The sequence below is a fragment of the Phocoena sinus genome, chromosome 1, assembly GCF_008692025.1.
Source record: "Phocoena sinus isolate mPhoSin1 chromosome 1, mPhoSin1.pri, whole genome shotgun sequence".
Taxonomy (NCBI): domain Eukaryota; kingdom Metazoa; phylum Chordata; class Mammalia; order Artiodactyla; family Phocoenidae; genus Phocoena; species Phocoena sinus.
In genome coordinates this window covers 2344505-2369830 of record NC_045763.1, presented here as the reverse complement: position 1 = coordinate 2369830, position 25326 = coordinate 2344505, and the positions used below count along the sequence as shown (strand labels likewise).

At 47.2% G+C, this 25326-nt stretch overlaps 1 protein-coding gene across 4 annotated transcripts in view; it reads left to right on the top strand.

The window, feature by feature from the left end:
• CEP104 (centrosomal protein 104) overlaps positions 1-25326 on the top strand; it is a 58735-nt gene that overhangs the window by 14414 nt on the left and 18995 nt on the right. For 2 of the 4 annotated variants that reach the window (XM_032609128.1, XM_032609144.1), the window contains exons 3-15: positions 1826-1999; positions 2379-2517; positions 3796-3858; positions 4152-4228; positions 6803-6971; positions 7340-7495; positions 8401-8628; positions 10414-10611; positions 11170-11337; positions 11976-12149; positions 19991-20167; positions 22522-22728; positions 23194-23301. In XM_032609128.1, coding sequence (XP_032465019.1) covers positions 1826-1999; positions 2379-2517; positions 3796-3858; positions 4152-4228; positions 6803-6971; positions 7340-7495; positions 8401-8628; positions 10414-10611; positions 11170-11337; positions 11976-12149; positions 19991-20167; positions 22522-22728; positions 23194-23301 — 2038 coding nt within the window. Of the gene's footprint in view, positions 1-1825; positions 2000-2378; positions 2518-3795; positions 3859-4151; positions 4229-6802; positions 6972-7339; positions 7496-8400; positions 8629-10413; positions 10612-11169; positions 11338-11975; positions 12150-19990; positions 20168-22521; positions 22729-23193; positions 23302-25326 lie in introns of those variants that run through there. The other 2 variants (XM_032609136.1, XM_032609151.1) reach the window with 2 other exon arrangements.

Here is a 25326-nt window from a genome sequence, read left to right as displayed (position 1 = left end):
ACATGCCTCTCTCTTACAACCTTGGCATTTAGGAGATCCCAGGGATCACCCCCCCAGAATATGCATAGTCACTGGCCCCACTTTCTCAGCAGCACTCTTCCCATTCACCCTTTCACGTCCCTCAGTTAAACACAGAAGTTTCCAGAGTCCCATCCATCCCGCCTGATGATCCTTCCTGTGCGCTTCCTTTCTGTCCTGCCCACTGATGGTGGCCCCTCTGCTAGGAGCGTGAGGACGGGCACGGGCCTCATGATGGGTGCGGTGCTAATGCTGAAAAGCTGGGGGAGGAGGCTGTTTGGGGCGGCTTGGGGAGCTGGGTCAGGAGTGTGTTTGTCTGGGTCACATGTGGCGCTTTGAGGATGCCTGCACTCAATGTCAAGTCACCAACGAGATGTGCAAGTTCGGACACAGGATGGTATTTACTTGGGGTTCCTCCCTGTTAGGAGATTTCAACGCCATGGGGCAGGTGGAATGCCTCACAGTGAGTCTAGATAGAGAAGGGAACCTGGAACCCAGCCCAGGGCACAGTCAGGGCCGGACGGGAAGGCGGCCCGAGGCAGGAAGGGGCCCAGGAAGTCAGGACCATGAGGTGTACATTGCAGTCAGCCTCGTGGAGGTCAGTGGTGGCCTGTGACCTTGGCCAAGGAGGCAGCTGAGAAACGGGGTGGGAGCTGGAGACGGAGTCAGGGTCATGGGAGGCTCCTCAGGCTTTTCTGGAGTGTATGGGTGTGTGTGAGTGTGTGTGTGTGTGTTGTGTGAGTGTGTGACTCTGAGTGTATATGAGTGTGAGTGTGTGAGTGTGTGTGTTGTGTGTGTGTGTGTGTGTGTGAGCATTGAGTGTATTTGTGTGAGGGTGTGAATGGGTGTGAGTATGTGCGTGTCGGTGTGTGTGTTTCAGTGTGTATGAGTGTGTTAGTGTGTCTGTCAGTGTGTGTGTTACTGTGTGAGTGACTGAGCGTGAGTGTATGTGTATGAGAGTGTGTGAGTGTGCGTGTGAATGTGAGAGTGTGAGTGAGTGTGCGTGTGTGTTGATGGGGTGATCGGGTCAAGAGAAGGGGCAATCTGGCTCTGGTGCAGTTCAGCTGGGGCTGCTGGGAGGAAAGGCGGGAGAGGGGCCAGGCCGGCCAGTGGCCAGGTCACCACTGCACTCGAGGAGGATCGTGACGCGTGCTGGAGGGGCCTTTCCCACTGTCGCGTCCTCGGTGCTTCCCTGGCTCTAGATGCCCTCGATGCCCACTGTCGTGCGCACCCAGTGTTGGCCAGCTCGGCACACACGCTGCCCGCTGTCAAAGCGTCGTGCTGCCCCCCGCCCCCAGTCGTGATCATGTACTGCAGTGTGACGTTCTAATGCTCTGTGTCCCTTCTGGGCAGAATTAGAAGCTCCAGCGTGGACAGTTGTAGGCTTCTCCAGGCCGCTGAGCGAGCGTTGAGAGGCATTCTTGAAGTACTGATCGTTGCTCACTCCACTCAGGATTCTGTAAAGCAAGGGGTTTCCTGAAGTGTTCAGGTTCTGGTGGGAAGTCCTTTGACTCACTAGTACAGCATCTTTAGATTGATGTTTTTATCTCGTGATAAACTTTGGGTTTCATTTCAAACCACTAACTAACTGCTCCAAGTATGATTCACGCTGGGGGGCTGGCAGACCCCATCAGACCTTCACTCCAAGCTCGAGCTGCGACTGGAAGGCCAGAGGGCGGGGACAGCACCGGGGACCCGGCAGCGTCAGAACCCACAGACCTGACACGTACGTGGAAGCGTGGCTGCGAACATCCCTCGACCCTCTACGGAGATCCTGCAGATAAAACAAAAATGTGTTTGCTTTCAGGTTTTGCCAGTTTCCACAAGAAATTGTTCTTCAAATGGTGGAGAGATGTCGAATAAGAAAACTACAGTTGCTTGCTCATCAGTATATGATTTCCAGTAAAATCGAGTTCTACGTTAGTGAGAGCCTGCCTGAGTATTTCGCACCGTATCAAGCAGAGCGGTTTCGAAGGCTTGGGTAAGAATGCGATTTAACATGTACGGTGGGGACTCTTAGCCTAACTCCGTCTCAAAGCAATTGAAAGCTAAGGAGTCGCCCTTGCCCTTGGCCCTGTCTTACGTACGTGTGTGCGGGTGGAGAGCACACCCCTTCCGAACACCAGCCTGGTGCTCAGCGCGCTTACTGGGCAGTGTTCCTGTCAGTCGTATTCAGGCCACTTTTCAGGGGCAGAGCTTATCTTAAGAGAACTATTTAGAACTTGACTTCTGGGCTTTCTTCCCTAGGGTTTTTCGTTCCAAACCTAACAACTTTCCTTGAAACCTGCGGAGCTCAGTGGGCACCGAAGGCAGCATATTTCCACATCAGCGTGATTCCAGAGTTGTGTTTTTTCTTTCAGCTACGTCTCTCTCTGTGACAATGAAAAGACAGGTTGCAAAGCCCGGGAACTGAAATCGGTGTATGTGGATGCAGTAGGACAGTTTCTTAAGCTGATTTTTCACCAAAACCATATCAACAAGTACAATGTGTATAATCAGGTGAGACACATGGGCCCTCCCCTTGGTGACACCCCTACCCCACCCCCTGCTTTGTGGCATCTGAGACTCCTCCTTTAAGGTGGTGTCTGTGGGAGAGTGCTAAGCTCCCTGGAGCTGCGTGCTCCGATTCGGATTCGGAGCCACCAGCCACGTGCGGCTATGCATGCTGGGAGCGTGGCTGGTCCAAGTGCATGGGCTGCATGTGTGACCCAGGCTCGGTTACACAAGGAGAGGAGGATGTTTTGGATACATTAGCTTTAAATATATTGTTAAAATCAAAAAATCAACTTTAAATGTTTCTTTTACTGTGTCGACTAGAAAACTTAAAATTACATATGTGGCTTGCATTATATTGGGTTGGGCAAAAAGTTTGTTCAGGTGTTCGAGGTTACAGCGCACGGAAAATCCGAACAAACTTTTTGGCCAGCCCATTATTTTTGTTGGACAGCACTGTTCTACGTAAACCCCCTAAACTTTTACAAGATAAATCCCCTGGTGGAAATTGAGAGTGCGGTTTAATGATGCATGCAGTCCAGAATCTCTGTAGCTCCCTCCCTCCCTTTCTTTTTATTTTTTTGGCATAAAGAATATTAGTGGAAATCAACTGTGTCCAAAGCAGTCTTGTTAATTAGCGCAGGTATTTACAGCACTCCCTGCCCCCCTCCAAGAGGAATGCAAGCATTCCAGCAAGTCAGAGCTTTCTGCTGAGCAAGTGAGCTGAAGGAGAGTTCTGAGACAGAGTCGTGGTGCCTGGTCCGTATTTGACAGCAGAATTCTGAGCCTTTTCCCTCCTCCACCCCATCTGTGTATTCACCAGTAATTCCTCAGTTTTCAGTTCAGCAACCGTGATTCTCAAGGACGGGGGTACGCGAAGGCGGCTCCTCCCCGTCAAGTGAGAATCAGTGCCTTGGACAAACCAAGCTATGTTAACGTAGGTTTTCATTTCATTGTCTAATTTACCACGATCATGTAGATGTGACCCCATCCTTAACCTTGAGCAATGGTTCGATATAAAGCTGGGTTAAAACTTTGGAGGTTTTTTAGCTGTATTGTTTTAACATCCTTTAAACATTAAAATACCCTCTTGGTTCAGCATTAGAATATTAACTTATATAATTTATAAAAGTCATTAATCTATATTAGCGTGAGATTTTACAGTTAAAGCATTTTGCTGTACCTCATCCCGTTTTTTGACAGTATGGCTCAGAGTTTGTTATAAAGGAGTTAAGTCATGTCAAACATTTTATACTTAATTTCTGTTGATTAACTCTTTCTTAGGTTGCTTTGGTGGCAATAAATATCATTGGAGACCCTGCGGATTTCAGTGATGAAAGCAATATTGTAAGTTTGGGAAGTTTCATTCCTGAAGAGGGACATTTATTTCTAACAAGAGGGGATCGTTTATTTTTGTCACAAGAGTATCATCCTAAAAATCCTCACAAAATTATCTGGTGAACAGCTAGCAGGTCATTTTCAGCAGCTGTTATATTAAACTTTACTCGAGAATTTTAGTTGTCCCTCCAGGACACTAGGATCATTGAAGCTCCCTGACTGACACCTTTATGTCAAATCATCTCTGTTTTATGTTGTTCCTTTTCTCTCTGAGATACTAAGCATAACTTTTTCCCCCAAAGACCTCTAGAGAGAAGCTGATTGATCATTATCTAGGGCACAACACAGAGGACCCAGCTCTCGAAGGAACTTGTTCTGGGTAAGAGCCCTGCCCCCCTCCCCCGAGGCAATAAGTTTCTGTAACTTTCCTTGGAATCATGAAAGTGCAAGTCAGCTCCAAAGAAAGGATCCTGGACCTGGGGGCCTCTACATTCAGCCTGGAGCCGAATAAGCCACTGATGGGATTGTCTTAAATGTACTGCAGATTAAGGTCACCCTTTTATTCAGCACATCTTCATTCACTGCCCTGCAGAGATGACTTCGTTTCTTGTATGTTCTGGTATTACTAGCCAGTTCCTCGAAAGCATTCAGATAAAAGCTCTGTCAGCTGTCCTTTGGTATTTTGGTGGCACAGGCAAATTCATAGGTAAGAATCGATGTATTAATTGACCCAGATTACCAGGTACCCCAAAGTTCATCTTATGTCTGCTTTAAAACCTCATTCCTTCAGGGAGTGAGAACCGCATGTCACATCAGTTTCTGTAAGTTCCTCTCCACGCTCCTCACGTGGACAGTTATACAGATTTCGCTATCTTGCTGACTCTTTAGCAAGTCAGGCGTGGAGGGCAAGGCCGAGGGCACGGCACTTTACACCCTCTGTCCCTAGTTGCCCCTCTGGGACAGAGTCCTTCAGCACCCTTGTCATGTGCCTGCTGTTTATGAAAGTAGGGGGACCCCTTGCACAGGCGCCCGGCCTAAAGAGAAAGGGATTCAAAAGAATACCCAGGTCCCCTTCTCTGATGGCAACTTCCCAATAGCGAAGAGATAAGATGCTTAGATGTTAGTACACGGTTGACATTTGCACATGACCTGTGGTGTATTTCCACGCTCACACGCACATGGCCAGAACTGCTGGCTCTTCTGTTTGCATCAAACGTGGGGTCAGTTCTCTGTGCCGTTGCTCAGAGCCACTGAGTGGTGCTGAGTATGGCACGCTGGAGTGGAGGCCGTGCTTACAGTTTCGTGTATAAAAAGTCACGGTGCAGGGTGACCCATCATCCCGCCTACACAAGCTCCGCTTCAGTCCTCAGCCCGGATCCTTCCCGCCTGCTGGAGTCCTCACCTTGCCAGGTGGGGGTGAGAGCACGGGGGGAGCACTGACGGCAGGTACTTCCTTCAGCATCGTGGAGGTGCTGCCCCCAGCTTTGCCCTTGCTGAACAGGGACGACTGAGCTCACTTACCGGGTTTAGTATCTCCAGGGAAAGCCCTCTGGGGAATTGTGGTTTCTGTTTAAATCAGTTCTTTATCAAGTTAGCCACGGGGGATGGTAAACTGCAGTTTCTTGTCCTGACTCACCCCCCCACCCCGCCAGGGTTTTCCCGAAGGTAGAGGGAGGTCTTGAAAGGTTGTGGGCAGTGCCCGAGGCTGAGTCCACAGGCAGTGCTGGGGCATTGTGGAAAGTGGGCGCTGCTGATGCCTCGGCATTGCAACATCATTTCGTCCTTCGTAGGGTTTTTATACTGTAATGAAGTCTTGGTTTCACCTCTGGAACTTCAAGGCAGAGTGAGTTAGACTTGAGCGTGTGGTGTGTATTTAGGTAAAAAGAGTCAACGGATCTTGGAAGCACAGAAACGTGCTCTTGTTCAGTCATCACTGAGATGAACGGAGACGCTCACAGCCGCCATGGCCATGTGCCCGCTGCTGTGCCCACAGCCGCCTGAGTCAAGGCCTGGGGAAAGGGGGTCCTGGCTGCTTTTGAAAGGTGATGTGGTCCCCTGTCCTGTTTGAGTATATTGTTAATCAACCAAACTTGTATGACAAATAATCTCTTTAATGATACTTGCTGTGTGCAAGGACACCCAAGGCGAAGCTAACAGCAGGTGTCTTCCTGCCTCTGATGCAGCAGATTGGGAGGCTCTGGACCGTGTCCCCTAACGCTTCTGTCGAGTAGTTAGAACGGCGTCCTGGTTCTAAATGTCAGGCCCAGAAGAAAGCTTCTGGCCGGTTATAGAATTGGGAGGAAAGAGGGAGGCGATGCAGAATCCAAAACAGGTGATTCAGATCACGTTTAGGTCATTTATTCTGGGAAGGATTTCTCTGATCTCCTGCAGGACTGGATGGTGATGTCATATGGTCAGACACTTTGAGGTACAAGCCCAGTGGTAGCAGTTCTCCATCTTTAATGCTCGTCACCATTACTGTGGCGTGAAATGCAACCCTGGACTCGGCCTGGGCCACCAAGCCAGCCTCTGCAGGGCTGGGGCCTGCTCATGGCTGGCTTTGGTTTTGGTTTTCCCACGTCTACAAATGATTCGCATGCTCTGTCCTGTCCCTGCGCCCAGAGCAGAGCCCTGCACGGTCTGCGCTTGGGATATCTGCCGAACGAGTGAATGAACACACTGAAGGCTCAGATGCCCCGTGTGCATATAATTCATGGTCAAGAGCATAAGCTGTGGGGTCAGCAAGACCTGCCTGCACTTGCTGTGTGACCTGAAGCCCGTTACTGACTTCTCTGAGCCTCTGCTTTCTCAGCAAGAAATGCTCCGGAACGGGTGTGGGTGGGACCTTTCCAGACTGTCTGTGTGTCTTCAGCACTGAGCACGGGGCCCACTCTCCCCCTGCAGCGTCACATAGATTGAAACTGGCTCTAAAGTACCCTTTCCTTTCCTTTAGGAAGTCTGACTATATTTCCCCACTAGATGACTTGGCCTTTGACATGTACCAGGATCCGGAAGTGGCACAGATTATCCGCAGGTTAGATGAAAGGAAGCGCGAGGCGGCCCAGAGGGAGCGCTACGACGACGCCAAGACGCTCAAGCAGGCCATCGCCGACCTGCAGAAGGTACTGCCTGTGGGGAAGGCGGCAGCTCCGTGTCTAACTGCCCTGGTTCCTGCTCGGCAAACGGCAGGCCTCTGAAGGCTGCAGGGTTAGCATGGGTTCAGGGGCGTCAGCACATGAAGGACAGCAAGAGCACACACTCCTGCAGAGCCCTCCTCAGGGCCGCGGCCGCAGGAAATGTAAGATGTTTAAACTCCCGTGAGCTCGCAGGTGGCGATGGCCCGTTCCCTCCATCCCCCGTGACGTTCCCCTCTCCCCCCGACACGGAGTTGGTCGCCCACACTGTCCTCAAAGCGTTACTTTAAAACCGTCTTTGCACCTCGCGTGAGTCGGTCCACATGCGAAGCCAAAGCCAACACCGTGTGCTTCAGGTCGGGGAGCGGCTGGGCAGGTACGAGGTGGAGAAGCGCCGTGCCGTGGAGAAGGAGGACTACGACCTGGCCAAGGAGAAGAAACAGCAGATGGCGCGCTACCGCAGCCAGGTGTACGGGCGGCTGCAGCTGCACGGGCTGGTGGATGCCGAGCTGGTGGGTGGCGGGGCCCGCGGCTGGGACCAGGGACCGGGAGAGCCGTTGCGGGGTCCACGAGGGTGGTTGCGCGTTCCGCAAAATGGAAGACTTTGTCAGGCTCAGGCGACAGCAGGCCCGTGTCGTAGGCCTGGCCTTGACGCACTCTTGCAGGATTTGCAGAGGCGGAGACAGGGCAGGTCGGGTGGGAAGGCCTCCCGGTGGGCCACTGCATCTCCTGTTGGCAGCCCTGCCCACACAGCCCCCGGGAGTGGGGCGAGAGAGCACCACCCTGACAGCTCGGGCTGGGTGGGGGCGGGTCTCATGTCCGGAGCCCACGTTCCAGGCTGGGACGCAGGCCCGGCACCCAGAGGGCAGTGCAGGGAGTGCCGCCTCTGGCACTCGCTGCCAGACCCCGGGCTCCGTTCCTCCGTCCAACTCTGTAGTCTCAGACTCATTCCTTAGCCTCTTTGTGCCTCGGTTTCCCCATCCCATCCACGGGGGTGAGAACAGGGAGCCTCAGGTGCGGTTGTCTGCCTGGAGCGCTTGCTCCTGGCCCAGCACATGGCCACCACTGAGTCCGTTGCACTCGTTCAGGTGACACGAAGTAGCCTGCTTTGCAGACACAGAGTGACCAGCACAGGCCTCTCGGGTCCAGCTGGGTGCTCCCTGCCCGCCTGTGGCCTCCCCACCACAGCACCCCGTGCACAGATGCTCATGGCCACGCTGGTGTTTTGGTACAGGTGTCACTTGAGTGGTCCACACAGTAACCATCCAGAGACAGTCGGGGGCAGTGACATGGCTATGGGACCTCGTCAGTGTGGGTTTCCCCCTCTGCCTTCCCAAACTAGCGCTCCCCTGGGGGAACAAGGGGTGTGTCTGGTGGGGCGGTGACACTAGGGATTGAATGGCCCGTTTCTCCCCAGATACGAAGGCCTCTGGACTTGCCCCTCCAGCCCCTGGTCCGTTCCAACAGCCCTCGCCACCAGCAGCCCGCGCTCTCACTGCCACAGCCAGAAGAAAGGGAGACAGAAAACCAGTTTGCAGACCCTTTCCTTCAGGAGAAGCCTTCATCGCATCCCCTGGACATTTCTCCTCAGCATTGCGTGGTGGACCGGTCACCCCCAGCCGCAGGTCCTCCTCCCAAGGCCCATGTAGGTAACTCATGTTCACGCTGTGGGCAGTTTATTCCACATGTATGTAGTGGGGACCCACATCATGCCGGTGCTTTCTCGGGGCAAGGGATGTATCAGGGTACAGAACAGTGACAGCCTTACCCGCACTGCGTCAAGAAGAGGGGCAAAAAAGCTGCAGCCGGAACATCGGCCAATGGCTGAGACACACTTCATCCTCTGAGCCTCTGTTTTTCTCTTTGCAAAGATGTACAGACATCTTCTTAAAGGGTGGTTTCCAGGATTAAATGAGACAATATTCGTCAGGTTCCTACCCTGGCCTGACCTTAGTAGAGCCTCGGTACAAGTCATATCCAGTTACCGTACCTGTTAGAACCTCCTGTGTGGCAGGGGACAGAAAACCTGGTTCAAACTGGGAGTTATTGGCGTTTATAACTGGGAATTTTAAGAGGTCATGTGGGTTCCAGGGTTGGTTTGATTTCTGTCTTGCGAGTCTGTTTTCTGTGGTTCTGAGACGCCCTCTCGGAAGGCCGGGCTCGTCACGTGGCCTCAGCTTCAGGTCTGTACGCTGTGCCATCTGGGGGAGAGCATGCGTCCCATTCTAAGCAGAGTCCCCAGGTTAACCCTGCTTAGATCGGCCTCAGTCACCTGCCACCTCAGGAGCAGTGACGAGGACTAGAGGGGGCAAAGGTGGCGACTGGCCTGTGAGGGCCTCCCTGGAGCCCCTGCCGTGCATGGCCATGTGGCCAGTAGACCCTGGGGAGGAAGGAAGGCTGCCAGGCGGGCACAGACAAGTGCCGACGGCAGCCAGAGGCCCAGGAAAGCTGGAGAGGCCCACAGCTGCCACACGGCCCCCACGCCCTTGTGCCGCTGGCTCTCCCAGGGCGTGTCTGTGAGCATTGCCATCCTCCCTCTCCCTCCAGTGATATCTTGTCTGTAACTTAATTGTTGTTTCACACTTCAATCAAAAAGTACTCTAATTTCTCCTTTTTTAGTACCTCAATGTGTTTTGTTTTACAAGTGTGAGTACATTTTAAAAGATGAGAAACTAAATCTCACATGTGTTGTACACCCAGTTAAGACCTCAGCAAGTATCAAGTATGAATAAACGGTCCTCCTTGTCTGTTCAGTGTCACCGTGACACCTTCCTCAGAAAGTGACTCTGGAATCGCTCTTTCTGCCCTCAGTTACCTGGAAGTCTGTGACGTGTGTACTTGTTTAATGTATATCTGTCTCCCCCTGAGAACGAGGCCCACCGAGGGCGGGGAGTCTGTCTTCCCGTCGCTCTTCGTGGGTCACCAAGAACAGAGCCCGGGAAATGTCTGCTGCAGGGTGCAGACAAAGGTGAATAAGGATCTGGAGCTTTGGCTGCCTTTGTTACTTCAAGGCTGCTGGGTACTGGATGCATTTAAAATGAGGCTTGAGAGTTGTTTCTCAGAAATAAACTAATAAACTAAGAAAATGCCAAGGGTCTTGCCAGAAAAAAACTGTAATGACCTTTACTGTAGTGACCTACTGTCAGCTGAACTGAAATCACTAGTTGTAAACAGTAATCGCGGCAGAATCTACATTGCTTGTTTATTAGGTCTGTAGTAAGTTTAGAAGGGAATAAAACCCCTGATCTAATTCTTTTTCAATTACACCCTATGGTATAAATTATTCTAACTTGACGAGACTGATATTTAGCGAAATACCATCATTCTGACCAGGTAAGTCCCAAGCAGTCAGCCCATGGGTGTAGACGGCGGGGTCAGTATGTGGGGAGGATCCTGCACCGAGCCCGGCAGCCGCCCTGTCCTCCCGCAGCTCGAGTCCCTGCCCTACGATGAGCGGCCCCTTCCCGCGACCCGCAAGCAGCCTGGGGCAGTGGCCACGGAGCCAGAGACGCGGGACACGGACAGCAGCGAGCCTCCCAGAGCGGGCACCATGGGCGAGCCTGAGCCTCTAACAGAGAAGGCCTTGCGCGAAGCCAGCTCCGCCGTGGACGTGCTGGGAGAGGCCTTGGTAAGAACAGAAGCTCGTATAAACAGCCTGCAAACAACGGGCGGGGGCGGGCGGCTCCACAGGGCTCCCAGGCTTGCTGGTCCTGATGCTGCAACTGCCCTTTGTCCTCACTGCTCAATGGAAAAGTCCTTACGTGAAGCAGCACAAGCGTAAGCTAGAAGTTCAGATTTCGTGACAGGTGTATCCCTTTAAGCCTGGGCCTGATTTGTGGTGTTGACAGGGCTGGGTCCAACACCAGCTCCCGCCTGAGAGCACCGCCAGCTCCAGGGACGAGGACAGCAGAGCAAACAAAACATGAGCGTGTCACCAGCCTCAAAAGAGTCTCGTGCTGGAACTTTTAATATGTTCCATGTTTTAACATAAACTTAACTTTTCCACGTTAGGAGGAGTATTTCTCCAAATACACATACCTAGTGGGTGGAGGTCCTGTTATTAGAAAAGCTGTGTCTTGGTTTAAAACAAACCAAGGCCAGGGGTGCAGGGTGCGGGCTGCCAGGGCTGCTGGGGAGGGGATGTGGCCAAGTGCCCACTCTGAGGGGCCGGCTCCCGCGCTCCCAGGTGGCCGGGGCCTATTCCAAAACATGGTCGCACCGGGAGGACGCGCTGCTCGCCCTGTATAAACAGCTGATGGATGCACCGGCAGCAACCCCAAAGGAAGACCTGAAGAGCACGCTGAGGGCGGCCGTATTCCTCATCAGGAGAGCTGTCCGAGACATCGTGACCCCAGTGAGTCCCCACCCGCCCCTCAGGGGCCCCGTGTCTGCCAGAGAGCTGCCGGGATGTCCCCAGGAGGTCAGGGTAGCCCGAGAGGCAGCCTGGTCCCCAGTACCGTTGTCACCTAGCATGTGGTGTCACTAGGAATGAAGCTCTCGAGGAAGGAATGTGGTCGCTAAGGAGTCTGAGGTTTGTACCCGTGGGCCATGTCCTCTGGTCCATGTGTACAGAGGCCTGGCCACCACGACTGATACATGCCCCTTTATGTTTTTGTTCTTCATGACACCTGAGGAGCTTGGGAGTTAGCACCGACTTCTCCTGACCCTGAAAGGGCCTTAAGAATGAACATCCCACAGTTACACTGTCGTCTGCATTCACACAGGAGCTCATGCAGTTCAGTAGTAATGTCAGATATTTGGCTCATGGAGAGATGTCGGGGACTTTATGACACGTGGGAGATAAGAGCCTGTGCCTTCCATGTGCAGGGAACTGTGCCCACAGAGCAGTTTTCAGTTGGCCATTTCCAGTCCTTCAGACAGCGTGTAGTTTTCAGCGTAACGTTTGTGTTTATAACTAATAGTAAATTTCATGTTTTCTTTTGGTGGAATTCAGTGAGAGTGGATCATCTGTTTTTATCACTTTTTTCTTAGGTCTTTCAGGCATCTTTGAAATTGTTGAAAATGTTAATCACACAATATATTCCTAAACATAAACTGGGTAAGCTTGAAACAACTCACTGTGTGGAAAGGACCATTCCTGTTCTGCTCACGAGAACTGGAGATTCTTCTGCTCGCCTCCGTGTTATAGCTTCCAATTTTATTCAGGTATGAATTTCACCACAGAATTTGAAACCATAAATAATAAACACATAACTACAGATACTTTCTTAATACCTTACAAGATCCTGTCAACCCAAGAGCATCATAGATTATCCTCAGTGATTCACCATATTTTCCTTATGTTCTAAACCAGGTAAATGTTGCCTTGAACATGATTAAAATGTACAGTTTGCTTTTTCTAGTGTTTTTCTTATTCAACGTACACTATTTTTTAAATAAATAAAAATATGGAGAATTAAATCAGAATAGAAAAATGGGGTAAAAAAAAAGATGTGTAATGGTCTTGATCTAAATATTTTTATTCTTTCAGCAAACACACCTCCTCTAGCCTGGGCGCTGGGGGAAGCTAAGATAGAAGTGAGCGTTTAAGAGTTTGGGGCACACCGCACTGTGCGGCTTGCGGGATCTTTGTTCCCCAACCAGGGGTTGAACCTGAGCCACCGTGGTGGGAGTGCCAAGTCCTGGCCACTGGACCGCCAGGGAATTCCCAGCCCCAGGGAATATTAATCATCGTGAGCTCTCCTGGAGGTCCCTGTCTTGGCACTGAGACCCAGCTTCACCCAACAGCCTGCAGGCTCCAGTGCTGGAACACCTCAGGCCAAACAACTAGCAAGAAAGGAACACAGCCCTACCCATTAGCAGACAGGCTGCCTAAAGTCATACTAAGCTCAGAGACACCCCAAAACACACCCCTTGACACAACCCTGCTCACCAGAGGAACAAGACCCAGCTCCACCCACCAGGGGGCAGACACCAGGAGCAAGAGGAACTACCACCCTGTAGCCTGCGAAAGGAGACCACATATTCAGTAAATTAGAAAGAAGAGAAGACAGAGAAATATGCTGCAGACAAAGGAGCAAGGTTAAAACCTACAAGAACAACTAAATGAAGAGGAAATAGGCAGTCTACCTGAAAAAGAATTCAGAGTTATGGTAATAAAGATGATCCAACATCTCAGAAAAAGAATGGAGGCACGGATGGAGAAGATACAAGAAATGTTTAACAAGGACCTAGAAGAACTAAAGAACAAACAAACAGTGATGAACAACACAATAACTGGAATGGGAAATACACTAGAAGGAATCCATAGCAGAATAACTGAGGCAGAAGAATGGATAAGTGAGCTGGAAGATAAAATGGTGGAAATAACTGCCAAGGAGCAGAATAAAGGAAAAAGAATGAAAAGAATTGAGGACACTCTCAGAGACCTCTGAGACAACATTGAACACACCAACATTCAAATTATAGGGGTCCCAGAAGAAAAAGAGGGGACTAAGAAAAGATTTGAAGAGATTGTAGTTGAAACCTTCCCTAACATGGGAAAGGAAATAGTCATCCAAGTCCAGGAAGCACAGAGAGTCCCATACAGGATAAACCCAAGGAGAAACATGCCAAGACACATATTAATCAAACTAACAAAAATTAAATACAAAGAAAAAATATTAAAAGCAACAAGGGAAAAGCAACAAATAACATACAAAGGAATCCCCAGAAGGTTATCAGCTGATTTTTCAGCAGAAACTCCACAGGACAAAAGGGAATAGCAGGATATATTTAAAGTGATGAAAGGAAAAGACGTACAACCAAGAATACTTTACCCAGCAAGGCTGTCATTCAGATTTGACGGAGAAATCAAAAGCTTTTCAGACAAGCAAAAGCTAAGAGAATTCAGCACCACCAAACCAGCTTTACAACAAATGCTAAAGGAGCTTCTCTAGGTTGGGGGTGGGGGGGGGGGTGGTAGAAATATTCTTGTTTCTACAAACAAGGAAACCAAGAAATGGGAAAGCTTGCTAGTAAAGGCAAACATACACTAAAAGGAGCAAATCATCCACACACAAATATGATATCAAAACCAGCAATCGTGAGAAGAGGAGAGCACAAATGCAGGAAATGGGAATTGCATTGGAAGGTAAGAGACCAGCAACTTAAAACAACCTTGTTTATATATAGACTGCTTATAAAACCTCATGGGAGGGCTTCCCTGGTGGTGCAGTGGTTGAGAATCTGCCTGCCAATGCAGGGGACACGGGTTCGAGCCCTGGTCTGGGAAGATCCCACATGCCACGGAGCAACTAGGCCCGTGAGCCACAACTACTGAGCCTGCGCATCTGGAGCTTGTGCTCCGCAACAAGAGAGGCCATGACAGTGAGCGGCCCGCACACCGCGATGAAGAGTGGCCCCCACTCGCCACAGCTAGAGAAAGCCCATGCACAGAAACGAAGACCCAACACAGCCAATAAATAAATAAATAAATAAATATTTTTTTAAAACCTCATGGGAAATGCAAACCAAAAAAACTACAATAGATACACAAAATAGAAAAAGCAACCTAAATACAACACTAACGATGGTCATCAAACCACAAAAGAAGAGGATAAAAGCAAAAGGGAAGAAAAAAGATCTACAAAAACAAACCCAAAACAAGAAGATGGCAATAGGAACGTACATACTGATAATTGCCTTAAATATAAATGGATTAAATGCTCCAACCAAAAGACACAGACTGGCTGTGCATGGATACAAAAACAGAACCCATATATACACTGTCTACAAGAGACCCACTTCAGACCTAGGGACACATACAGACTGAAAGTGAGAGGACATAAAAAGATATTCCATGCAAATGGAAATCAAAAGAAAGCTGGAGTAGCAATACTCATATCAGACAAAATAGACTTTAAAATAAAGACTGTTACAAGAGACAAGGAAGGACACTACATAATGATCAAGGGATCGATCCATGAAGAAGATATAACAGTTGTAAATATTTATGCACCCAACATAGGAGCACCTCAATACATAAGGCGAACGCTAACAGCCATAAAAGTGGAAAGCGACAGTAACACAATAATAGTAGTGGACTTTAACACTTCACTTTCACCAATGGACAGATCATCCAAAATGAAAATAAATAAGGAAACACAAGCTTTAAATGGCGCATTAAACAAGGTGGACTTAATTGATATTTATAGGACATTCCATCCAAAAACAACAGAATACACTTTCTTCCCAAGTGCTCATGGAACGTTCTCCCGGATAGACCGTACTTTGGGTCACAAATCAAGCCTTGGTAAATTTAAGAAAATTGAAATTGTATCAAGTATCTTTTCCGACCACAACGCTGTGAGACTAGATATCAGTTACAGGAAGGAAACTGTAAAAAATACAAACACATGGAGGCTAAACAATACACTACTGAATAACCAAGAGATCCCTGGGGAAATCAAAAAATATCTAGAGACAAATGACAATGAAAACACAACAATCCAAAACCTGTGGGACACAGCAAAAGCAGTTCTAAGAGGGAAGTTTACAGCAATACAGTCTTATCTCAGGAAACAGGAAAAATATCAAATAAACAATCTAACCTTACACCTGAAGCAACTAGAGAAAGAAGGTCAAAACCCAAAGTTAGTAGAAGGAAAGAAATTATAAAAATCAGAGCAGAAATAAATGAAATAGAGACAAAGAAAAATATAGCAAAGATCAATGAAACTAAAAGCTGGTTCTTTGAGAAGATAAACAAAATTGATAAACCTTTAGCCAGACTCCAAGAAAAAAAGGGAGAGGACTCAAATCAATAAAATTAGAAATAAAAAAGGAGAAGTTACAACAGCCACCATAGAAATACAAAGGATCATAAAAGACTACTACAAGCTACTATATGCCGATAAAATGGACAACCTAGAAGAAATGGACAAATTTTTAGAAAGGTACAGCCTTCCAAGACTGAACCAGGAAGAAATAGAATATATGAGCAGACCAATCACAAGTACTGAAATTGAAACTGATTTAAAAACTTCTAACAGGGAATTCCCTGGTGGTCCAGTGGTTAGGAGTCTGTGCTTCCACTGCAGGGGGCACGGGTTCCATCCCTGGTTAGGGAACTAAGATCCCACATGCTGTACAGCATGAACAAAAACAAAAGTCCAGGATGAGAAGGCTTCATCAGCTAATACTATCAAACATTTAGAGAAGAGTTAACACCTATCCTGCTGAAACTCTCCCAAAGAATTGCAGAAGGAACACTCCCAGGCTCATTGTATGAGGCCACCGTCACCCTGATACCAAAACCAGACAAAGATACTACAAAAAAAGAAAAGAAAATTACAGGCCAATATCACTGATGAATATAGACGTAATCCTCAACAAAATGCTAGCAAACCAAATCCAACAACACATTAAGAGGATCATACACCATGATCAAGTGGGATTTATCCTAGGGGTGCAAGGTTTCTTCAACATATGCAAATCAATCAATGTGATACACCATATTAACAGTCTGAAGAATAAAAACCATATGACCATCCCAGTAGATGCAGAGAAAGCTTTTGACAAAATTCAACACCTATTTATGATAAAAACTCTCCAGAAAGTGGGCATAGAGGGAACCTACCTCAACATAATAAAGGTCGTATACGACGAACCCATAACAAACATCATTCTTAATGGTGAAAAACTGAAAGCATTTCCTCTAAGATCAGGAACAAGACAAGGGTGTCCTCTCTCACCAGTTTTATTCAACACAATTTTGGAAGTCCTAGCCATGGCATTCAGAAAAGAAAAAGAAATAAAAATAATCCAAATTGGAAAAGAAGAAGTAAAACTCTCACTGTTTGCAGATGACATGATACCATACCTAGAAAATCCTAAAGATACTACCAGAAAACTACTAGAGCTCATCAATGAAATTGATGAAAATGGCAGGATACAAAATTAAAGTTGCAGGATACAAAATTAATACACAAAAATCTCTTGCATTCCTGTACACGAAGAATGAAAGATCAGAAAGAGCAATTCAGGAAACAATTCAATTTACCTTTGCAACAAAAAGAATAAAATACCTAGGAATAAACCTACCTAAGTAGACAAAAGACCTATATGCAGAAAACTCTAAGACACTGATGAAAGAAATCAAAGAAGACACAAACAGGTAGATATACCATGTTCTTGGATTGGAAGAATAAATTTTGTCAAAATGACTGTACTACCCAAAGCAATATACAGATTCAGTGCTATCCCTATCAAATTACCAATGGCATTTTTCACAGAATTAGAACAAAAATTTTTAGTTTGGATGGAAACACAAAAGACCCTGAATAGCCAAAGCAATCTTTAGAAAGGAAAATGGAGCTGGAGGAATCAGACTGCCTGACTTCAGGCTATACTACAAAGCTACAGTCATCAAAACAGTGTGGTACTGGCACAAAAACAAATACAGATCAATGGGACAGGATAGAAAGTCCAGAGATAAACCCACTTACCTATGGTCATCTAATCTATGACAAAGGAGGCAGTACGTGGTGCTGGGGAAACTGAACAGCTGCATGTAAAAGAATGAAATTGCAACACTCCCTAATGCCATACACAAAAACAAACTTAAGATGGATTAAAGACCTAAATGTAAGGCCAGACGCTATAAAACTCAGAGGAAAACATAGGCAGAACACTCTGACATAAATCACAGCAAGATCTTTTTCAATCCACCTCCTAGAGTAATGAAAATAAAAACAAAAATAAACAAATGGGACCTAATTAAACTTAAAAGCTTTTGCACAGCAAAGGAAACCATAAGCAAAACGAAAAGACAACCCACAGAATGGGAGTACATATTTGCAAACAAAGCAACTGACAAGGGATTAATCTCCAAAGTATACAAACAGCTCATGCAGCTCAATATATATATATATATAAACCCAATCAAACAACGGGCAAGAGATCTAAACAGACATTTCTCCAAAGAAGACATACAAGCGGCCAAACAGCACATGAAAAGTTGCTCAACATAGCTAATTATTAGAGAAATGCAAATCGAAACTACAATGAGGTATCACCTTACACCAGTCAGAATGGCTGTCATTAAAAAGTCTACAAATGATAAATGCTGGAGAGGGTGTGGAGAAAAGGGAACCCTCTTGCACTGTTGGTGGGAATGTAAATTGGTACAGCCACTATGGAGAACAGTATGGAGGATCCTTAAAAAACTAAAAATAGAACTACCACACGACCCAGCAATCCCACTACTGGGCATATACCCTGAGAAAAACATATTTCAAAACAATACGTGCACCCCAATGTTCATTGCAGCACCATTTACAATAGCCAGGACATGGAAGCAACCTAAATGTCCATCAACAGAGGAATGGATAAAGAAGATGTGGTACATATATACAATGGAATATTACTCAGCCATAAAAAAGAACAAAATAATGCCATTTGCAGCAACATGGATGGGCCTAGAAATTATCATACTAAGTGAAGTAAGTCAGACACAGAAAGACAAATATCATATGATCTTGCTTATATGTGGAATTTTTTTAAGAGGGTACAAATGAACTTACTTACAAAACAGAGAGTCACAGACATAGAAAACAGGAAAGCACGGGGGAAGGGATAAATTGGGAGATTGGGATTGACATACACACACTACTATATATAAAATAGATGACTAATAAGGACCTACTGTATAGCACAGGGAACTCTTCAGTACTCTGTAATGACCTATATGGGAAAATAATCTAAAAATGAGTGGATATGTATTTATATATAACTGATGCACTTTCCTGTACAGCAGAAAATAAGGCAACATTGTAAATCAGCTATACTCCAATAACAAGTTTAAAAGAGAGTTTGGGGCACACGCTTAGACGAGCAGTGTGAGAATATGCTTTGTTCTCTTTAAATTAGTGACTCCATCTGGTCTAGGAGATCTCAAATTAAGATTCAGAAAGTCTGCGAGCACACACAGTGCTGTGAGGGTGCACGGCTTTCTAGGGAAGGAACCCAAAGCTGCCATAGTTTCTCCAACATGAAGAACCACTGATCTTGTTTTGTTTAATGAACTTAAATTTTCAGAGAAAACAAGTAAGTGGTACTATTTGGGGGAAATCTTTCAAAGGATGCATTGAATATGCAGCTAATTATTTTCCAGCCACATTCACCACTGAGACAGTGGTGGTGCTGAGTGTCTTCTGCTTGGGAGCTGTTCTCGTTCTGCACCAGCATCTGGGCAACCGACCCTGCATCCCCGGGTCCTCAGCATCTGTGTGTCACGTGCGAGTTCACCATTCATGCTGCTCTGAGGGGCTGTCCTTCCTCTTTCTTCTTTCCTTTGGTTCAGATCTACTCACGGGACCAGAGAGAGAGTTAATTGTACTGTCAAAATGAGAGGGTGTTTTGGGTAGTGTGGCCTGCAGACCTGCTAAAAACAGACGTCTTTCTATATTACGTCTCATATTTTATCAATATTTTATCGTTTCTTCGATCTTTTTCTTTAATATTTTACCATTTTTTTCTTTTTCTGCATCTGGCTAATTAATGATGAAATCTTAGTTAGGGAAGACTTGCTCACTTGGAGACGTTGGACTGTGTGGAGGTACTTACCCTCCTTCATCTAAACCCATCAGGGGTCTGTTCACCTGGAGTATTGTGCGTGGTTACATGCTTGGCTGACGTTTAATAAATACCGAAATGGTGGTTCTCGCAGCAGGACTAATTTCTTTCAGAATTTTAGAAATTAGAAAACCTTTTTCTTGAGGTTGTGAAATCCTGAGAAGAGAAACCTTAAGTTACCGATCACATTTGCTGTAAACTTTCATTAATCTCCAAGTGGTCGTGGTTTTTATTTCTGATGCTTTTGGTTTTTGTTTTTAATTATTACATCTTAAATAGAAACATGAGCTTATAGATCAGTGACTTTACTGCCATTGGTCACTGTCATTTTTTGTTTCCTGTTTTTTCCTTCAGTGTTTACGTTGCGGATGGCACTAAATTGCCCTTAGCATTTTCCAGTAAAACTTAACAAATGATGTTGGTTTTTATAGGAAATGGCCTTGTTCAAGGAAGTGAAGTCTCTCCAGCTTATCCCATCTTACCTGGTCCAGCCATTAAAAGCCAACTCCTCGGCTCACCTGGCCATGAGCCAGATGGCGCTGCTGGCCCGGCTGCTGCGGGACCTGGGCACGGAGGGCATGGGCTTCACCGTGGACAGCGTGATGCGGGTAAGCACCCCAGGGTGGCCGCCGCAGCCTGGGCTCTGAGCTGGTGGCCGGAGCATGGCAAGCATCTTGCCGGTGTTGGCTGCGTGCGGAGGTGGGGGGTGATTTCGGAACGTCGCCACTTCCTCTGACACATGAGGGTGCTGGAGTCGCGCTGCCGGTTACGCCATGGCGTCGGGGCGTGAGCCGTGAAGAGCCGTGTCCCCAGGGAAGCAAGCTCTGCAAGCAATGACGCCGCATCGTAGCGGGTGGCAGGGCTGTGGAAGGAGGTGCATGTTTTATGCTTTGGACAACCCCATGAGCCCCAGAAGTGAACACTGATTGTGTCCGTTCACTTGTAGCCCCTGGACTGCCTCCTGAGTATGGGTCAGTGTCCCCTGTCCTGCCCTGCGTCATGTGGTCACTGTCTGTCCTGCTTCCACGTCAGTTTCCTTGTTCCCCAGCACAGACCATAAGCCGGCCCCACGTGCTTACATCCTTGTTAGGGCCACACCCACGTCAGGATCCCAGCATAAGCTTTGGTCCAGTAAGCTGTGCCGCCCTCACAGATGCACACTCTTCAGGGCAGTGACACAGCAGAGGCTCACTGCTGTCCCTTGTGGCCGGTGCCGTCTGTGGGGACAGAGGCCACTCTGCTCTGTGGGCACTCGGGGGCTCCGTCTCCTCCCGGTGTGATGCCGCGGCTTCACACGTGATCTCCAAGGTCACTGAACGGAGGAGGGTGACTAGAGGTTGTGAGTGGAGGCGTCCACAGGCCGAGCCACTCTCAGACATGTCCATCCACTGAGGTGGCCCCATCCTCACTGCAGGGCCTGGGAGGCGTGTACAACTGTGCCCCAAGGAAGTGGGGAAACCGGGTTGGTGAGCACGTCACCCTGTGATGGTCCGTCTACACACGTGGTGGGCTTGATCGAGATGGAGAGTTTAAGAAGGAGGAGAAATGAGTGAAAGTTGGAGGTGGGGGTGAGGCTTTAATTGAAGGAACGAAGCCCCCAAGCAGCCGACAGAGTGGGGCCGCAGTGCTCGCTCGGATGGCTCGGCTCAGAGCGGGGCAGCGGCCAGCCAGCCTCTCAACAGGAGGGCGTCGGCTCAAAGCCGAGAGTGGATGGGGAGGTTTGAGAGGCGAGCAGGGAGTATGAGATGCTGCCCTTGACCTGAGCAGGGAAACCAACCAGGAAGCGTCACGGGTCAGGTTACTGCGTCATGCCAAGGGCCCCAGGATCGCCATGGCCCAAAGTCCAGCATGAAACCAGCTGGCACAATTCCTGAGCCCGCAGCACCTTCTGCTTCACCTGGGAACACAGAGGAGGAGGGGCCCCAGATTTGAGGGCCTGCAGGCTTGCCGGGGCTGACTTGGTGATGGACACGCGGGGCGGGAAAGACTCGCGGGAGGTGGCAGACGGGAGGGAGTGCAGACAGGTGGGCTGGAGAGGCAGGAGGTGATCATCCCGGGGGTGCCTCACGGTCAGAACTTCTCGAGCTGCTGCAGGGGTTGGGAAGGACAAGGTCTAGGATAAAACCTGAGCGTGTGGCAGGCGGAGACAGAGGAAGTGAGGAAGCCCTGCCAGTGAGAGGCCGGCGCCCAAAGGACCAGGAGGGGACGTGGGTTTACTATACGTGGGAACGTTGGATATTGTGGTGTGTTCGGATGACACTAAAGAGCTTAAAATGGATGGGGTGGGTCGTTTGCCTACTTCAAGGTCATGCACAGATCTTGAAGAAGGAACATTGAATAAGAAGAAGTAAAGTGTCCGAATGATAAGCACAGTGAATCATTTATAATGTCAAACAAAAATCCTACGTGTACACACACACACGGCACGTACACTGTGCAGCAAATGGAGACGTCTGGGGGGGGTGTGCCCTCCAACTTCAGGACAGTGACGCCTCTGACGGGGGGGGGGACAGGGGGCCAGGGAGACTTCAAGGGGACTTGCACCGTAGTCCTAGGGTTCTGTTTCTTAGAAAGAGTTGAAGCAAACCTGGCAAAAATGATAGACGTTGGTAAATCTAGATGGTGGATGCATGAAGTTTATTATGTTTCCTCTTTATGATTGAAGTATTTTCTAATACTTAATGTGAAGTTTCTGGGGGGATGTAACTTTAAAAATGCTATTTAATACCTGAGTAGGAAAAAGGAAAACACTAATAATTGTACATACAACATGGGTTCAGCTGCACGTGTAAAGTAAAGGAAGTGAGGAAAACTCTGTATCCTAATAGCTGGAATTCTATGGGCATTGTCATCCATGTTTTTCAAATGTCCACGATGTCCCTATGTTTCTTTTATGCCAGAAGAAATAAACGTGGCTATTTTGAGACCCAGTAACAAGAGCACGTCCCGACCCTATTCTTAGTTCGCAGTGCGGGCCCTGGAGCACAGGGAGCACAAGGTGCGGGATTCGGCGGTGGGGATGATCCTGGACCTGTATGCGCAGCACCGGGCTCTGGTCCTCGAGTGCCTCCCTCCCGAGGACAGTGCCACCCGCAGGAGCGTCCTCTATAAGACACTTTTTGAGGGATTTGCTACGATAGACGGCAGACCTACAGATGCTGAAATTAGGGTAAGTTAACTTCCCTGAAGATATGACCTGGTCCCAGGTTTAAGAAGTGACTTGGTACGTGAGTAAACTGACACATCGTTCACGGGGCTATGGGGACAGGAAACACAGCACACGGAGGACACTGGTGCCTGAGCCCGCGTCCTGGCTCTTCCACCTTGTCTGTGTAGGGATGATGATGGCCGGGAGGACACCTGCAGTGTTTATCAACAGGAAACATTTAACACAACACTGTTAATGAACTATACCCCAATATAAAATTTAAAAAAAAATTTTTAATTCCAAAAAAAAAAAACCAGTAAACATTTATTAGATGAATCTGGTGGATTCTCTTTTAATTCAAGCTATAGTATTAGTCTTAGTGACGATTATAATACATAAGAAACATAATTTATATGCTATAACTTATCACTCAATTTCCAGCACTACCCTAAAAATCAATTCTAATGGAAAATCATTTCATACCAGGCACAGAAAAGAGCGGCTACAGAAGAAGCAGAAAAACGCAAGAAAGAAGAAATTAAAGCTTTACAAGGGCAGTCGGCAACACTAAAGGAGATGCAAGCTGAAGTCCAGGTTGGCAAGGTTCACTGTCTTTCACCGTCATGCTCTCGGTCAAAATCCTGTGACCGTTTATTTCCTTATGTAGATGCACAGCATGCTTGGTTTGCTTTTCGTGGGACTCTCCAAATGGGTATCTTTATTCTTTGTTGTTTTTTAAATTAGTTTAGGGGTAAATAAAAGGAATCCTCCACTGAATCATTTGCATGCTCTTTTTTTTTTTTAACATCTTTATTGGAGTATAATTGCTTTACAATGGTGTGTCAGTTTCTGCTTTATAACAAAGTGAATCAGTTATACATATGTTCCCATATCTCTTCCCTCTTGCATCTCCCTCCCTCCCACCCTCCCTATCCCACCCCACTAGGTGGTCAAAGAGCACAGCTCATCTCCCTGTGCTATGCGGCTGCTTCCCACTAGCTATCTATTTTACGTTTGGTAGTGTATATATGTCCATGTCCCTCTCTCACTTTGTCACAGCTTACCCTTCCCCCGCCCCGTATCCTCAAGTCCATTCTCTAGTAGGTCTGTGTCTTTGTTCCTGTCTTACTCCTAGGTTCTTCATGACATTTTTTTTTCTTAGATTCCATATATATGTGTTAGCATTCAGTATTTGTTTTTCTCTTTCTGACTTACTTCACTCTGTATGACAGACTCTAGGTCCATCCACCTCACTACAAATAACTCAATTTCGTTTCTGTTTATGGCCGAGTAATATTCCATTGTATATATGTGCCACATCTTCTTTATCCATTCATCCGATGATGGACACTTAGGTTGCTTCCATCTCCTGGCTATTGTAAATAGAGCTGCAATGAACATTTTGGTACATGACTCTTTTTGAATTATGGTTTTCTCAGGGTATATGCCCAGTAGTGGGATTGCTGAGTCATATGGTAGTTCTATTTTTGGTTTTTTAAGGAATCTCCATACTGCTCTCCATAGTGGCTGTACCAATTCACATTCCCACCAGCAGTGCAAGAGTGTTCCCTTTTCTCCACACCCTCTCCAGCATTTATTGTTTCTTGATTTTTTGATGATGGCCATTCTGACTGGTGTGAGATGATATCTCATTGTAGTTTTGATTTGCATTTCTCTAATGATTAATGATGTTGAGCATTCTTTCATGTGTTTGTTGGCAGTCTGTATATCTTCTTTGGAGAAATGTCTATTTAGGTCTCCTGCCCATTTTTGGACTGGGTTGTTTGTTTTTTTGTTATTGAGCTGCATGAGCTGCTTGAAAATTTTGGAGATTAATCCTCTGTCAGTTGCTTCATTTGCAAATATTTTCTCCCATTCTGAGGGTTGTCTTTTGGTCTTGTTTATGGTTTCCTTTGCTATGCAAAAGCTTTGAAGTTTCATTAGGTCCCATTTGTTTATTTTTGTTTTTATTTCCATTCCTCTAGGAGGTGGGTCAAAAAGGATCTTGCTGTGATTTATGTCATAGAGTGTTCTGCCTATGTTTTCCTCTAAGAGTTTGATAGTTTCTGGCCTTACATTTAGATCTTTAATCCATTTTGAGCTTATTTTTGTGTATGGTGTTAAGGAGTGATCTAATCTCATACTTTTACATGTACCTGTCCAGTTTGCCCAGCACCACTTATTGAAGAGGCTGTCCTTTCTCCACTGTACATTCCTGCCTCCTTTATCAAAGTTAAGGTGACCATATGTGCGTGGGTTTATCTCTGGGCTGTCTATCCTGTTCCATTGATCTATGTTTCTGTTTTCTGCCAGTACCATACTGTCTTGATTACTGTAGCTTTGTAGTATAGTCTGCAGTCAGGGAGCCTGATTCCTCCAGCTCCGTTTTTCGTTCTCAAGATTGCTTTGGCTATTCGGGGTCTTTTGTGTTTCCACACAGATTGTGAAATTTTTTGTGCTAGTTCTGTGAAAAATGCCACTGGTAGTTTGATAGGGATTGCATTGAATCTGTAGATTGCTTTGGGTAGTAGAGTCATTTTCACGATGTTGATTCTTCTAATCCAAGAACACGGTATATCTCTCCATCTATTTGTATCATCTTTAATTTCTTTCATCAGT